The sequence below is a fragment of the Ziziphus jujuba genome, chromosome 9, assembly GCF_031755915.1.
Source record: "Ziziphus jujuba cultivar Dongzao chromosome 9, ASM3175591v1".
Taxonomy (NCBI): Eukaryota; Viridiplantae; Streptophyta; class Magnoliopsida; order Rosales; family Rhamnaceae; genus Ziziphus; species Ziziphus jujuba.
In genome coordinates, this window is record NC_083387.1 from 8,371,322 (window position 1) to 8,389,549 (window position 18,228).

At 29.5% G+C, this 18,228-nt stretch overlaps 2 protein-coding genes across 3 annotated transcripts; both read right to left on the reverse strand.

The window, feature by feature from the left end:
* Positions 1–1,892: 1,892 nt before the first annotated feature.
* Positions 1,893–5,634, reverse strand: LOC107426535 (uncharacterized). 2 transcript variants are annotated; one of them, XM_016036731.4, is made up of 5 exons: positions 4,908–5,634; positions 4,549–4,811; positions 3,777–3,914; positions 2,787–3,035; positions 1,893–2,229 (listed from the first exon to the last, which is right to left on the reverse strand). In XM_016036731.4, the coding sequence occupies exons 1-5, from the start codon at positions 5,527–5,529 to the stop codon at positions 2,113–2,115; spliced, it is 1,389 nt and encodes a 462-aa protein (XP_015892217.3). In that variant the 5' UTR covers positions 5,530–5,634; the 3' UTR covers positions 1,893–2,112. The 2 variants fall into 2 exon arrangements, with proteins under 2 accessions (XP_015892217.3, XP_015892218.3); XM_016036732.4 differs by having other exon boundaries at positions 2,787–3,026; positions 4,908–5,631.
* Positions 5,635–11,005: 5,371 nt separating this feature from the next.
* On the reverse strand, positions 11,006–13,203 carry LOC107426588 (uncharacterized). The gene is made up of 3 exons (XM_016036809.4): positions 13,036–13,203; positions 12,676–12,741; positions 11,006–11,316 (listed from the first exon to the last, which is right to left on the reverse strand). The coding sequence occupies exons 1-3, from the start codon at positions 13,081–13,083 to the stop codon at positions 11,269–11,271; spliced, it is 162 nt and encodes a 53-aa protein (XP_015892295.1). The 5' UTR covers positions 13,084–13,203; the 3' UTR covers positions 11,006–11,268.
* Between the last annotated feature and the right edge of the window lie 5,025 nt (positions 13,204–18,228).

Here is an 18,228-nt window from a genome sequence, read left to right on the forward strand (position 1 = left end):
TTTGAAGAATCTTAAAAAATAAAGAATAAGATTTTTAATTTAATTTAATGGCAGTTTTTATAACAACCCTTTATTTTGCATTTCCCCATAAATAATTTTCATTCACATTTTCTTTTTTTTATTTCTTTTTTCTCCTTCCTGTAGCAAATTGAAATAAGAAATTATAATTAAGAAATTAATTAAAATTATGCAGAAAACTGTAAAGTTATAAATAAATTCGTTAAATGTTTTTATTTAGAAAGTAAATTCACTTTCTAAATTTGTAGAATTAAACTCCACTCTTTATTTTAATTATTTAATTTAAAAACCAATTGAAATTATGAAAATGAAGAATAGCTTTTTAAAATAAAGATGATAATGATTTTAAAGAGTATATTAGAGATATTTTAATACATTTTATAATTAATATTATGTTGATATAATTTAATACAATATATGTTTCCGCTACTATTATAATATTTAATAGATTGTTCATATGTATAAAAAATAAAAAATAAAAAATAAAAAAAGGAAAGAGTTATAAGTAAAGTAATAAATATTTTCATGGAAAATCAAAATAGAAAATGCAAATAAAAAGTGTTCTTGGAAAATTATTTAAAAATTTATTATTTATTTAAAAAAATATTATTTATAAGGAAGAATATACTTTATATTTTAAAGAGCACCGTTGGAGTTGGCTTTTAAATTCTTAAGAAAAATGTTAATTGCAGTGTAAAACAAACAAATTTTATACTGTCATAAATTTTAAATTTCCATAACATCTATTCATTTTAGCTTTTAAAAAGCCAAATTTCAAAATTTATTTGTAATTTTATTTTCTTGGATTTGATTTGCATTCCCCGATCTCTACCCAGTTTTGGTCCTGGCTATATTTATCTTCCTTTCATTGATCTAGTCCTTCTCAATGTTTGGACTCGAATAAAGGAATATAATTAATGGCTCAGTGAGATCCAAGCCTCCGTGTCCTAGAAGAGCAACTACTGGTTCTAGTTTAGATTTTTTTTTTTTTTTTTTTTGGCATTTTGTAATAAATTTATTATTAAATGAGTTTCTATAATATCCTGAATTCTATGCCATTTGGAAGCACATAAAAATATATTTTTATTTATTATGAACTCATGAATTGAAAAAAAATTTATATATCTGCTGCAAACAAATGCTCCATCTAATTTGTCAAGCAATACAACATCTTGAATGGATTAGTCCTTAATCATTTTCTTCTTCCGGGCAAATATGGCGGAGGAGCTTCGGAGCGTTTGAGATAATGCTACATAGAATGTTGACCTCGCAATTCTCATGTTCGATTGGCCCAGGTGATGTAGAAGAGGTGCCTGCCATCAATCCACTTGGAGAGCTTCTTGTTGATGTTGTCAGCATCGGTGATGTCGCCCTGAATGTATTCGACAACGTGGTCGCGTTCACTTCCTTTCTTGAAAAATTTTAAAAATAATAATAATAAACTTAAATTTAAATATAATTCAATTTTGAAAATTAAAAAATTACAAAAGGAAATTAAATATGGACATTTTGGTAATTCAAGCATTTATGAAATTGTAAAAAGAATTTCTCAATTCTTAATTAAACTCCACATGAATCACAGCATTATATGTGCTGCTACGTCTTTGAGATCCTAATTGCCATATTTTCAATAGCAATGATCAGAAAAAATGTCTCTTATTTTCAATTTGCTCCATAATTTTTTAGTTATTAAAAATAAATTGACGTTTTGACCTATTGAGTTTCTTAGAAAAATTAAATACCTACCATTTACTTTCCTAACTAGAGAGATTATAATTGTACTTGCAACTGAGAAAAAAAAAAAAAAAAAAAAAAAGCGATACAAATTAGTGCATGGTTAAAATTGTTTTGTAATATGTTGTTAACAAGAATCATTTTTCTACTACTAAAATATCAAGGATATTATTTGATGACTCAATCTCGGTACAGAGATGCCGGTGAAAGCTCAAGCCCCTAGCATTCCCCACTTATTGTTATTTTACAAGGTCATCTCTCTATCTCCCCCACCATATTGACATTACAAAGATACAAAGACTAATATCAACCATCTTCTCTGGGAAATTTGGAAAACGGGAATGGCCAAACTTTGCTTCCTTATAACTCATCCCTTGAGCCATCACCACCACTTGCTTTCTCAACATAAGATGCATAAGCTTCAATTATAGATTCATAAGCTTCAATTCCTTTCAAGTATTCATCTTTGTTTAGGAACTGCAACACAGGTATAAGAAAAATATATACGATCAGCTCAGCAGTAAGGATGAGAAACGGGAATGGGAAAGGCCAAAAAAGACACCAGAAAGACATGTCGGCATTACTTTATTACTAATATTAATTTTCAGTAAAATTTCACTATATTGGTAAAAATCCACAGATCCTGATGATTTAAGGATCCTATGTATATCAAGCATGCAATGCTTCATTATGTATCTTTCTGAATTAATTGACTTCATTTCAATGGATCCGACTATTAACTTTTCGGCAACAAGAAGATAATTGCATATCCCAAAAGAGAGAGAGAGAGAGAGAGAGAGAAACAGATAGAGGCAGTTTTAAACACAAAAAGGAAAAAGAGAACAATCATTCTCAAGCACCCAGCAAAGGATGCATCTTGTATAATGTCCTGGACATGACACATACAATGTTGATCATCGTCTTCAATATGTTTAAATGCATACCCATACTCCAAGCATAATTTCTTATCAGTGTGTGCATGTGCATAAAATCAAAATATTCAAATTCAAAAGCTTATATAACTGGATGCTTACCTCATTGTGGTCATGGAGAAGAATTGGAGTGTTGGCCATAGGAGAGAAGCCAATTGCCGGCAAACCCCTTTCCCTGAAATACCGAGCATCCGTTGAAGCAGGGAAGATCTCTGGTTTACCAAGCTTTCCATTAGCTTTTCTAACGGCTTCTTCTAACAGATTCCACCAGGGGTTTGTACTATCAGTTGCTGTAATAATAGGTCTTCCAGATTTATCCAGCACAGACACCTTCGCTTTGAACTGTCCAAGCTAAACAATAATTAGAGAGAAAATTTCAAGTTTCACATTTATAAGTTAAAATTTCAAGTTTCACATTTATATGGTAAAATTTCAAGGTTCATAATGTGAGTAAAACAAAAGAAAAATTATATGTCTGAACTATTCGTGCTCCTGAAGAAAACTTCAATGAGAATAGATGTCCTACTTCCAACCATGCGATGTGCCAAGGCTGAACCTAGGAATCTTACAAGGTTAGGAGGAAATATAGTTATTAGCAGATAGACAGTCTATAAACACTAGGTACTGACTGAGAATCATAGATGATAGGATTAGGTATATACCCAGGCTAAAAACTGCAAACCTACCAAAGTTTAATGACAATCTTCTCTTCCAAATTGTATGTAACTTATTTGTCTTCCTTTCACAAAGTGTACCGCATGCAAAGTTCATCTTAACAGTATCAGAGGCGTCCTAGCTAAGTAAGCAATTATTTCCACTTCCCCATTCACCCAATTTATTTTAAATGCAGATTGCTAAGTAATTACTTGGGAAATTATCTCAAATGGTTTTTTAATGTTCATAACAATGAGAGGATTTTTTTGTCACTTGAAACAATAAAATAATAAGGTAAAATTGCCTAGTGCTATAAGCATCAAAATAAATGCATTTCATTTTCAAATTTTTTTGGACATAAAAGAATTATCACATAATACTAAGATATTGCCTCCCTTTCTATATCAAGCATAACTCATAAAGGGAAAAAGGTAATACCCTAAATGTCATATTGCGTGAAGCAGGCGCCCATTCTTCAGCTATCCTTCTTTCCAAAGCTTCTGGATCACCATTAGGAGGGACCCTAATATCAAAACCTGCTTCTGCTTCAGACGGCTGCAAGTTCATGACAAATCCCTGATAGACAAAAAGGGAAAGTGATTATAACAGAAATGGGAGGGCATAATAGACCGCTATAAGATTTCAGGCTGCGTTATAAAAAGATAACTTAAAATTAAAAGTCCCTAAGAACATGATAATCAAGTGCTTGTCATCTTGGGCTTCAATTTATGCCTTGAGTGTAAACCTCATGCATACAAGACACATCATGCTTATGTTTTTGGGGCAAAAATGCAACACCTCCCACCAAAACATGAGTTTTCAGCAGTGAACTGATCATTAACACTTGAGGTTTTCACTGAAAGTGTAAAACTTAGTTGAAATCTACATAGATGTTAACTCAATGCGTAAACCAGCCCTAGCAATGTCTGAAAAATATCACCAACTAGAAGTGATCCGTTCCATTATGTACCTAACAAAAAAATTATTTTCGTCATTCATGCTAAAATGCCTGTTAGCATGTTGAAAGTTTTTTGGTATCTCTAAAGGGACCAAATGCAAAACATGTACAGTTACTAGGCATGTAAATCAAAGTTTTCATTTTCATTCACAATTAGATACAATAGCCAACCACCGAATTTTATCACGAGAAAGAAGATATTTGATAAACCAAGTTATGAACAAGCAAAGCTTTTAGAGCGATTCAACTTACAGTAGGAGATGGGGTTCCAGCTTTCAAAAACGCCATGTTAACCGAGATGACCTCGCCCTCAGCCTTGAGACCAGCCTTGACCAAATCAAACTGTGAAGCACGGAACCTCCAGATACTCTCAATGCTTTTCAACAAGTTCTCCATGGCACTGTTGTCATAGAGCTTTGAACCATGACCCGGCGCCCCTGTAGCCTTAATCACCAACGACCACGGGCTCCTCTCACCATAAAACGCCCTGTAATGCTCATTAGGCGAAGCCAACCCTGTTTTCGAAACCCCACAAAAAATCGAAAAGCAAAAATCAACAAAAATGGATAGTCAACTATCACTCGCAAAAGATTTTCAAAACTAAAAACAACCTTCATCAAGCACTACGCCCACGTTCAAATCATCGAAGATGTCAGATTTGGCGAACTTCTCAGCACCATCATGGCCACCAATCTCCTCATCAGGAACAAACGAGAGATAAACAGACCGAAGGGGACGAAACCCAGAAGCCTTCAAGCGTCGAATAGCTTCCAAATACTGCAAACCAACGCACTTCATGTCCTGCGACCCTCTGGCGTATATATTCCCCTGCGAATCGAGATGAGCAGCAAAAGGGTGGTGGGTCCATTTGTGCTGCTCAACTTGAACGACGTCTGTGTGGGAGTTGAGTAGGATTGAAGGAAGAGAAGGGTCAGAACCAGGCCATTTGAGGAGGACAACTGGTTTGCCCTCCACGAACTCGATGGTTTGGGATTCGAGGGAAAGAGATTTGGCCTGTGCGAGTAAGAAATCGGCTGCCTCATGGTATTTGGGATTAGGCTGGACTGTGTTGATTTGGAGATAGTGTTGGAATCTTGATATAATCGCCGCCGATGATGATGATGGTGGGTCTTCTTCTGATGCTGATGTGGATGACATATATATGAAAGAAAGCAAGCAGAGAGTGAGAACACTGTACCAGCCAGCAAAACCTCTGCAACCTTTCAATTCCATTTTTTTCTTTTTTCTTTTTTTTTTTCCACTTTGTGTGCGTGTGGGCGTGGGAAAGAAGCGGACTAGATTTCAGATTTTCCTGGGAGAGATGATAAAACAACTCTGGTAACTAAGCAGCTCCACCTCTACTCGCAGTTGTGTTTCACAGGGATTTTTTTTTTTTTGTTTTTATTTTAACTTAAAAATTTTACTGAAAAGTTAAAAAAAATTTATCAAAAAATTAATAATATTTAATAAAAATTAATAAGTATTTATTGGTTAAAAATAAGTTTTTTTAAACTGTTTTAAAAAAATTTTAAATTTTAAATTTTAAAAAAAATAATTTTTTTTATCGTATATAGAAATTTAATACAGTTTAATTAGTATTTAATGCAGTTTTTAATTTACAATTAAACACTTATTAGTTTTAAAAAAGAAAAAAATTTCAAAAAGATCTATCCGTTTGATATAACTAATGAAAGTAGATTTTTAGTTTATAGAACTTTCTAATAAATGTTTGGTTGTAAATAAAAAAACTGAATTAAATGATTATCAAGTTGTATTAAATGCTTATTAAATTTCCATATAAGGTTAAAACAAGAATTTTGTTAAAAAAAGTTTAAAATTTGAACTTTTCTAAAATAGCTTGAAAAAATTTATTTTTTGATTAATAAGTATTTATTTACTTTTATTAAACACCTTTATTTTTTTATAAAAGAATTTTTAACTTTCCAATAAAGCTTTTAAGCCAAAAAAAAAAAAAAAGTTCTGCCCAACAAACCGTTATATAAAGCTCTACATACTAAAATTTTATTTTCATCAGCTATACCAAACGGACTTTTATAAGAGATCAATCTTATTTCTATGCTGATGTGGCATTACAATGGAGGCTTTCTTATTTATTTGTTGGCTTTTATTTTTATGTACAAGGCTTTTCTCACCTTTGGCTAAACATTTTCCTAGGATGATCTCACATCAAGGTTCAAAAAATCGATATCGATGGAAATATCAAGAGTTTAAAATACAAAAATTTCCATAGAAATATTGAAAAATATCGAATATCTATAAAAAGTTATAAAAATAATGAAAAATTATTTTAAAAAATAAATTTTTTTATTAAAACTTTAGAATTAGCTTATTTAATTCATCATTTATCAAATTGATAATAAAATTTGCTAAAACATTGAATATATGTGATATTCTTCTTAGTTAATTGATTTATAATAAGCATTAATGATCATAAATGAATTATTATTAATAAAAATATATCAAAAAATATATATATGATAAAATTATTTATTAACTAAAATATATAAAACAATTATTACAATTACGTTATAGTTCATAAATGTCATCTTAATATCACATAAAACTTCTAGGTGGTTGAAAATCATCGATTTCCTTCTCATTTTGATTTTGAGATGTGAAATGTAAAAAGTAGTTATGAAAATATGTATTTTCTTTATAATTTTGTATATAATTATTAATATGACAACCATATGGATCTTGTATTATTAGTTGACTATGTGCATAACTACTACTTTCTGATGATTGAGTTTGAGATGGAACCCATAAGTTGCTACTTGATGATATTTCATAAATATCCATTAAATAAGAATTATGAAAATGACTTATAACCTTCATAGATCCAAAATTTATAGAAATCGAATCCTCTTCTTATTGTGACATTTTCATTATAGATTTTTTTTTTCGTATATATTCTTTCCAACAGTACCGAATCCTTGACCTGCATCTCTACTCCCATGATCTTTATCTTGTGTTGCATGTATGTAATATTGTTCACCAATAAATGCGCTTAATCCAATTTCTTGACTTGGTGATTCCCTTTGGCCACTATCTCTTCTAACTTCTGATTCGAATAATTTATTGAAGTTATCTTCATCATTACTAGAGTTAGAGTGACTTTTAGGAGTCTCAAATTGTGAATGTGTACCATTTGATGAAGCTGAAGCACTAGTAATTATAGTTTGCTCTCTTATAAGCCTTTGAAACGAATCACTACTACTAGAATTTACTTTTTCAACAATCACTTTTTGAACATTTATTCCTTCTTTTTCAGATTGTCGAACAATCATTGGATTAGGATTCCCTTTATGAGCATCTAAATGAACATCTCTAATCTATTGGTACATTTGATTGCTCTCTTCATCATCATCTTCCATTATAGTTTCAAATATTATTGTTGGATCCAAGTCTTGATGATTTCCTTCTTCAGCTTACATATCCCTCAACTTGAGTTTCATATTATAACAACAATATACTAGTTTTGCTTATATCGCTAAATGTCTAAAAAACAATTAAAGGATAAAAAAATTATCAATTAAGTTAATTTGATAAAATGTTTTTACTAAATACCAATAATATTTATAATTCTATGGATATTTTTCAAATTTCGTGGAAATTTAATTAATTTCTATAGAAATTTTAGATTTTTTAACTAAATCGTTAAGGATTTGATGTGGATATTTTATAGAAATTTCTATGGAAATTTTGGCGAAACTTCAATAGATATTATGGAAGTTTTATTCATTTTCATTTCAAATCTAAATTTTATTTAGATCTTTTCAAAAAATAGATATATTGAAAAAATTTCAAAAAAATATCACATATTTTAAACCTTATCTCACATTTGGCAACTGATCTAGCTTTTAAGGGGGGAGTAATTAAAATTAGACTAACGAAGTCAAGCAAAGTGAATAAATTTTTGGTAACATTTTGATAACAACAAAATGTACTTGGCGTTTGTAGCAAGGTCCTATTTTTTTATCTAGGTTTCTAATTTTCTTTGTCTATTAAAACCCAAAATTTTAGCCAAAAAAATAAATAAATAAATTACGTGGTGTTAATAGAACCATATTTCGGGTGTCCTGTCCAAGGACTCCTTACCCGGTACTTTTCCTATTTTTGTAAATCAGGAGAGTGGCACGTTGGCCAACTCCGTTGCTTAGGCTTTTTCTAATTTCCCTGTTGGTTTATAAAATAAAACATATTTTCTGACCAAAAAACCAAAAAAAGAAAAGTGAGTAAATTTTTGGTACTCCAGAAGTACTAACTTCAACTTTTAATGGACTGATTGAACCCATGGTACTCCAAGAATACCCGTAGTTTTATTCCCACAAAAGAATTGAATGATCTGAAGGGCCTCGATGGAAGAGTCTGTTCCTTTGTACGTGAGGAATTTTTCCTCAGATCTCTGCGTCTTCTGCTCCTAAAGGTGTACATACAGGGTGGCTCATGCTCTACCTAAGTATGGTTTATACTGGATAGGGCCTCCTTGGCCCAACTCTCTGCTTAATGATGATGTAATATGTTTCCTTAGGATATTTTTGTGGTGAGACCGGTCTTAAAAGCTTCCGTTTCTTTGAAGTTAATTTAATTTCTTTTCTCAAAAAAAAAAAAAAAAAGGTAAATGTTTTTTTTTTTTTTTTTAATAATTGGATTGCGGTACTGGTCTGTGCATTTGATTTTTTTGGTCAAACGCATTATCCTTTGATTGTTGGATACAATCGGACGACTATAATATTTTTTTTTTTGAATAATTTGTAATGGTTAATATAGATCAAAAGTTTCAATGGTTGACGATATTTATTTTTATCCATAAAAATATGATTCAAATCAATGTGAAAAAATTTTGAATAATTTTATAAAGTAGGTAATTTATATAAAAAAAAATGGTCAAAAGTGAAAATTTAAAAAGGATTCAACTTTTTTCACATTTTGAAGAGGGCAATTGGGAAAGTATTAAAAAATACTGTTAAAAAGTATTTTGGATTCCCCATTTAATAAATTCATTTTCTAAAAGTTTAATTAAAAATTTAATACAATATCAAAGCTTAAAATTTTAAATATAATTAAAAATTTAATATAATATCAAAACTTAAAATTTTAAATATCTAAATTCAAATTTTAATATTTTTTGAAATTAGAATATTCTAAAAACAAAGAGAAATATGAAGATATACATAATAAATTTATTTTTTTTTTAAATTATAAATTTGAAATTAATAGTATTAAATACTTAAGACGTTTTTGTTCCCATCTCTCTAACTGTTTGATCTTGATCTTTCTTTCTCATTCTTAGCTGCTTTTTTATTTTTTTTAATGGCTATTTTATTTTTAGCAGAATTTATCCATTCCTTATACACACATTAAAAGTGCATAAAACACCGTACAGAAAATAAATAAATAAATAAAACGCTGTACACAAATTAAGTACTCATCTTTGTTTAGAAACTCCAACCATGTGTGGAAAAATATAAATGTAAAGATGAGAAATGGGAATGGGAATGGGAATGGGAATGATGAAAAAGACATCGAAGAAATTCAGACATTACACTATATGGACACTTCGAGATAATTTACACATCTTATTTATATTAAGCATTTGATTATTAGTTAGTTATATTTATTGGTTCATTTATTTTACTTCAATAGATCCCAATACAAAAGTTATAAGCAATAAGAGAAATAGATAATGTCATTTTTAAACAAAAGATTAAATACATATAAAATCAAAATATTCAAAAGATACCAAACCATGTTTATTATGGAGAAAGCACTGGACCTCCGCATTTTCTATAAATTGAAGTCACTTTTTATTATTGGTGGATTTGTGGTAACCTGAAATAATAATCCACCCAAATATTGATGGCTTGCTTTTGTGAATTTTTATTTTATTTTATTTTTTTTACCTTACAAAATCTATAAAGATAGAAAAGGAAGAAACAAAACCCGTGTGGTCATTAGAGAGTTCTCATCGCAAAGCTAGATGAGCCAATTTATTGTTCTGTTTTGGGGTTCAAACAAAAGAGATGGAGTGAAATAGAGGATGAAGGTCTAGACATAATACGGAAATACAAAATTATTATCTTTAATATGATAAATGTTCCAATTAAAAATACATCATCTCAAAATTATTTAATCAAAGTATTATTATAATAAACATTTAGCTTATCCCATACAAGGTTATCAACCAGCCACATGAAGAAGAGGAACCTATGTCGTTGAAATCGTCTGGTTGTTTCGTTTACAAGGGATTATGTAAAGCAGCAGATAATCTGAGAAAGAAACTAGCTTCTCCTAAAATTGAATCCAACAAGTTAATTTGGTAAATTTTGCAATAGCATTAATATTTTGTAAAACTATCAAATAGTATAATATAACAACGTGGTACTTTTCTATTGGATTCACCTGTCCATGTTTTCCTTCTTTCGCTTGCCTGATAAATACGCATTCAGGTCATTTGAGCTACCGATTGGATTAAAACTTTTCAAGAGTGAAAATGCAACTTTATAATCCGTTTCAACAAACAAACCATAAACTATATATGCTTGCAAATAAGAACATATGGAAGAGCACCTTTAGCTCGCTAAAAACATGAATAAAGTAACAACTTTATTCACTGCATCTCATTCACACGGAAATCAGCAATATATGTAAATGATTAATGATCATAAGAACAAGGGAGACTCACTAATGATCTTGAAAATGTTAGAAACTAAAACATAGAAAAACAAAACTATGGAAGTTCCCATACATTTGCTGAGGAAAAAATTATGGATGTGCCCATTACATCAGGCAGGGCCAACTACTTGAATAAATCTTATAAGTATTAGTTAATTTTCTCAAATTCTTCATAAGGCAAAAGATGAAACATTGGTACAGGTCCACCATTATCCATTATTCCATATCCGACAAAATGCATGCCTCATTCCCAGCAGTAAATAAAATCCATCATTTTTAGTGATGAGCCTTTGCTTCAGCCTTCTTTTGAGACTTGGCCTTTGCCTGCAGTTAAAGGAAAGAAAAAGACAGCAATATGAGCTTCTATAAGTGTCTGCAAGTCCAATGCAAGGGGTTTTCTAATGCTAAAAAATAGATCCATTGTTTTAAACTTATTACCAATCACTTTCATATAAAAGACCAATCTTCCCTGTTCTCACACATATTGATCCCACAGAACCAAACATCAAGTACCAGCCCAAAAACTCAAACGTGCAAACCTGTTAAAAACCTACTCGATTTCTTCCCCTCTCTCATACAACCTAATGACTAACGTTAAAACAATTTATGTGCCCACAAAAACAAAAAAAAACTCTGACCAGTAACATACTGATAAATTCAAAGAGAAAAGCCCTCGGCAGGACATAATACTCAATTTCACCCCTCTTCCTTCTTCGTTTTTATCTTGTTTTCATTTTGCAAGCAGGAAAAGTTTCTGTCACTAGCTTTGCTCCTTTTCTCCACTATTTTCATCATTTAAACAAACATCGCTATTGAAGATCTTTTTTTCTTTTTTTTTTTTTTTTTTGGGGCCATTATTTTAGAGTATGTATAAATATATAGATATAATACATTCTACCATTTATTGTCTTTCTGTTTCTCCTCAACATAATCATCTCTCATGCATTGCAACTAAAAGATCCAATGCAAGTTTTCTTTTGAGATTTAAAGAAAGAGGTAAAGATGAAAAAAAAAAAAAAAAAAAAAAAAAAAAAAAAAAAACCAACCCCGTGCAACAGATGGCTGAAGATTTCTAAAGCAAACTTCAATTAAATCTTGTATTTGCAAGCATTACAAAACCTATGAACAAATTCAACAAAAATTGGTCATGATTGGACCACTTATGAGTCTCACTTCACCTTCAGCCAAAAACTAACCCAAGACAAGTTTCCACTCCTAATATCATCTGTAAGAAGAATGCCCTAAGTAAAACCATTCACAACTCTCAACATTTCGATTTGCTGGAAAAAAAACAACCCATATGGCCCAACTTTTAGCAATTAAACTAGCGTATAACACATCAGGAATCTAACAACTCAACTTAAAAATCAACTATATTTCATAACGATGAACATTGTGGGTGCAGGAAAGACTGATGCATAAAACAAAATATTCTTACTCAATGCAAATAAGAATTAAACTGACCTACACCCAAAGAGGAGAGAAATTAAACATCAAAAGCAAATCGGAATCACACCCAATTACACACACACACACACACACACACACACAAAAAGGCCAAAAGATCTAAAAGCATCTGCAATTGAAGCAGATCAATCGGAATCAAGCATGCCCACAAATCATCTAAATTATTAAAAAAAATAATAATAATAAAGTGGAAAAAGGAAGCATAAAATAGAGTACCTTCAGATACTTGAGCTTGATGCTTCCGTAAACAAGACCGAAAGAGAATGCAGAAGCACGAGCTACCTGCCCACACAGAAAAGAAACACCACACCACCCCAATATACATTTAACGAATTCAACAATCGGCCAAAATCTTCAACACTCTAAAAAAAAAACTTCAAAAATAAATATGAAATTCAAAAATGGATTAAAATCCAAAAAAGAAAAAAAAAATGAAATAATGGAAAGGAAATTATTGTTTCAAAAATAAAATCACAGGGAAAAAAAATAACGATGATTATTGATTATTCTGTTTTTATTTATTTATTTATTTATTTTTCAAGTTTAAGAAAACCAAATGGAGAATTAGGGATTTACCAAGGCGAGAGTGCTGGTTCCGGAATAGGGTCCTGGAGGCGGCGCCATTGGACTACTGTGTTGTGCTTTTACTGTTTCTCGGAGGATTTGTATCGAAGATGAAGATGTTCAATTGATATTCTGGGAGGCCTCCAAGCCCTAAATTTTTTCAGTACGTTGAAAAGAGCCTCTATTTGCTGCCTTATAAAGGAGACTTTTTTAGGCCTGTTTGGCTTAATTAAAAACAAAAATAAAATAAAATTCTCAGGATCAGGATTCAGGCCCATTGCCCAACGCTTCCGGGTCTATTTTTAAACCTTAAAAAGCCGTAAGTAGTATTTTGTAAAATTTGAGGGGTTAGTACAGAATTTTAAGAAAATGATGCATCTTCTTCTATTTGCGTCTTTACCGCTTTTTACGTTCTAATAAACAAACAAAAATCAACGACCAAAAAAAACAAAACACGACTTTCGAAGTTGGAACTTAAAACATGGTAATTATTTTCATCAAAATAATTCAGCATTCTTTTGTACTTCCAAAATTATTTTGACAACCATGCAAATGTTGAATATTCAATTCGTTTAACTTGACTAACATTTACACGAATAAAAATATGGAGAAATATAAAATATAGAGGTTGGAAAAGTATTACCCTTTGAAGAGACCATACCATACACCTGAGATGTTTCTTTCTAAGTTTCAACAACTACATTATCAGAGAGACCAAAAAAAAAAAATAATAATATCACCTATTTTTTAAAAATCAAAATCAAGGTATTATATATTACAAAGAAATAAATATATATATATATATATATATATATTTGTCCCTAAGGTTTAAGGGGTAGAACCGAGTAATTTTGCCATTTTGTGCACTCGAAAAAAAAAAAAAAACAAAGCAACTCGTCCCCTTCATGAAGCCCACAGCTGGTCCAATGTCTTTTAACAAGGTTGGTCAAAAACCAAAATGCCTCCACCTAATAGAAACTGACTCCAACTCCCAGCCCAACTTCTTACTCGGATTTCATATCAAAATGACCCATTTATTTGTTAGCCACAAACTCATCATCAACACACATTTTGTAAAGATTCTCTTTTATTCCACCAATTTATCTTGGTCCTTCAAAGATTCAACAATGGTTGTTCTATATTTTTAATAATTTTGTTAGAAAGTTGGAGTTATTAGGGAACTACAAATATTTCCAATAACTGACTATTTTGTCCTCTTTTTCAGCTACCAAACAAGCTATCCCTTCATATCAACGTCCATACCACACTCAAATATATACTTATCCAAATCCAAACCCCATTCAACAATATTTATTTTGGTGCATTTGTAAAAGTAGTAAAAACTTGAATTGTGTTTAGTCTTCAAGGACATAGTGAATAGATATATACTAAATTCTGCAAACGGTAAATTTTTATTTCATATTTGATAGATTGAATTAAGATTTAAAAACTAAACTGCAGTGATTATTGCTATCTTTTCTTCTTCTTTTTTTTTAAATATTTTTTTTTTTAATTATTGCTATCTGAGCTATTTTATTTTCCAGGATATGGTTGGAATGGAATTGGTAGCATTTAATTAGAAAATACATGGGAAAATTGTTTGGATTGGAATCTAAAGTAAAACGAATCGTATGCCCATGTCATCCGTACATTTATTAGCCATTTCTCTTGGTGTGTATGAGCTGAGGACTCGCTTTCACCATACAAAAAAGCGAAAAGGTAAGCCTTGGATGTGGACCTCCACTCATTATAGTTTCTTCCAAACTTTGTATTCATCATCGAAGTCTATTATTCCACAAAATAAATAAATAAATAAATTTTATTGATTAAAATATATGTATATTAAGATGTCACAGCGAAGATATTTTTAAATCTTTAAATTAAAAATAAATAAATTTAATTATTTACAACTATTTATATTCAAAAAAATTGATCTAGAACTGTTAATTTATATGTATTTATATGCTAAATTTGATACGGGTGTAATTTAATTCAAAATGATAAAGCTTTTTTATCCTTAATTTAAACAATTGAGCATATACTCACACGAATCGAAATTGTATATATATTACAAAAGAGTTTTCATACATTACTAAACAAGTTTAAAAGTAATTCTCAAATCCTATTTGAAAAAAAATAGTATTTGTAAGAAAATATTTCAAGTAGAGTGGATAAGAAAAAGATGGGTTAAAAACATTGCTTGGTGTATTTTCGCTTTTGGGCATGGGACAAAATCTATCATCTTCGTTTTAAAAAAATTGTTCATGTATTTTATGACAAGAACATTATTATATATAATGTATTGCATTCTTTTCACTTTTTGAAATCCAAAATATTATTAATATTAGTATTTGATTCTCTAATATTGCCCACGTTGGCACGTTCCATACACGGCAAGATGAAAAGGCTGTGAATGCCAACAAACAAATACGCAAAATTTACTGATAAACAAAAATAAGCCATTTTCTCCTCCTCCTTCTTCTTCTTCTTCATAATTTTTTTTTGTTTTTGGGTCAACAGTTAATTGTTATACATAGTCTAAAGGCTATTGATTAATTATAGGAAATGCATACTTTCTAGTTACTTCCCACGAATATCAGAATGCAATTAAAAAATAACCTTAATGTTTAATTTCAATGTTTGAATCGTTCAAGAGAAAACTATTCAACAGATAACTTATACAAAACCAATTCATATAATAATCCTAGTAATTCTCTTACATCCAATATAATAATAATAACAAATGACACAAAATCAAAAAAAAAAAAAAAAAAAACTTTCCATTTGTCTCTCAAATGAAGATTTGATTTTAATTATTAGATTTTCAATAGCAAAAAGTATATAGTAATTAAAAAAGAAAAAGATGATAAATACAGAAAAACAATCATATAGTTTGTATTTTTTTATTAAATGATTAGGTTGTATTTTTTTATTAAATCTGACTCAATTAATAAACTATTTATATTTATCTATATGAGATCATTGCTTTCAAATATTAAGATGGGATGTAAAAAATAAAAATAGTATTCATATATATATATAGAGTAAAAAATATAAATAAAAATAGTTTATATATATATATATAAAGGATATTTCTACCTTCGGAACTGATCTGAAACAAATTGATCCGATTCAATTAAATGGGTTATAAAAGATGGAAATGTATATACCGATTTAAATTTATCAGTAAATTGATTGAATATTTTTGGTTTTGATTTTTCGATTTTTTTTTAACCATATATATATATATATAGATATTTAACAGAAGTTTCCACTTCCAACCTTCCGAACTGTATAATTATTTTGATGGAGGAGGATGAAGGGTGGTCTCGTCTGGTGGGAGGTTTCTCTGAACGAAAGGCAACCAACGAGTCAAATTACAAGATGTGGCACCGACTGACCCTAAAAGTTTGACCACTCCACCATCCATCAAATTACGGGTTGACTACCCTCTCCAAAAATCCAAGTCTCACTACTACTTTTTTCATATTTTATTGGTCTACCATAATGACCATTCATACCCTGCACGGAAACTATTAATTTATTATATTCAAACAAAATAATCAATCATTTAAAAAAAAAAAAAAGTCTTTCATAAAAAAAAATCCTACTTATAAATACCAACATAGGGAAAAAGAAAAAAAAAAAACTTTATACTAATTATGCAATTCAAACAAATATGGCTGCCAAGGGAACAACTAATAATTAAACCTTAATAAATAATTTTTCAATTTTGAAAGTTTTATAATTTTGAAAAATAGTAAAATAAAGCTTGAAGCATGGTACTTTAAATAGATCTGCCAACATATGGCCAAATTTGACTTGGTAAACTTTCGTGTTAGAATATATAAACTTAACCATAAAATTTTTTTTTTTTTTTGAGAAAACAAAAGTATTTCAATAAATAACCAATGTAAAATTAGACTTAATTAATGATTAGTAATATAAAAAATAATTATATTTATAAAATTAAGTATTAAATAAATGAATTATTACATATGAAAAACTAATATTGAATTAATGTTAACAAATAAGAATATAATATATATATATATTTTCAAAAAATTATTCTTAACATATTAACAAATTATTACCGTATTTTATCATTTTTATCATGGACCTGTCTAAGGTAAACCTAAAAAATAATAATATTATACAGATTTGTAGCGTGTAAGATTTTGTTGGAAGAGCTCTCACTCAAAGGATCAAAGATACGCCGAAATTCCTCACATTGTTCTGAAATTTCCCATTATTTTATCCTTACATATTGAAAAATAGCATGAGTTCAATTTTCACAAATCAAGTATGGCATTATTTAATCTTTTAAAAAAAAAAATTGCATTACTTACATTCCAAACTAATTGGGATTATATATATACATACAGAGATTGGAGAGAATTAATATCCCGTTTATATTTACTATTTTTTTCCCCAAAAAAAGGTAAATTCGTTCTATTTAGAGTTGGGAATTCAACGTTCCACATTGAAGGAAACGAATATGTACGGAGAGATATATTAAGAATAATTTATTTACTCTATATTAAAAGGATTCCATAAAGAGAGATAAGATTAGAATAACTTGCAGATATAAAACTCCTTTTCTTGTAAATGAATTATCTATGTAAATCATGCATATACATAATTAAATAAAGACAATAACCAAATTCAAAATAAAATCTTTATGAATTTCATACAAATTTAGGACCAAATTTGCAAGGGGAAAAGAAAAAGGAAAGGATACATAATTATGTATATAATATATTTCATCATAATTAAATTAAAAGTCATGGATAATATTTTGAAAATGAATATTACCACTAAATATAAATTTAAAATATGTTTCGATATATATTTTTGATGAAATTATATATATGATATATCAATAGTAATGTTGCAGAATATATGCCTGTTACAAGTGTTGCATAGACAGGATAATGTGAAATGTTACTGTAAGTTTTTAGTAATTAAAATACCTTTGCGTAAAGCATATGATTTTTTTTTTTTTTTTTTTGAGAGGTGGGGGGCAAAAGGCGTAAAGCATATAAATTGGTATATAAAAACTAAGGAAACAAAGTAAACGGTCTTATTTGTTAATTTCTCAAGTTGTAAAACACTGGCTGAATTTCAAAGTAATTACTATTTCATGAATAATAATTATAATAATTAATTATTATTATTATATTCACCATCCACATATAGTAATTG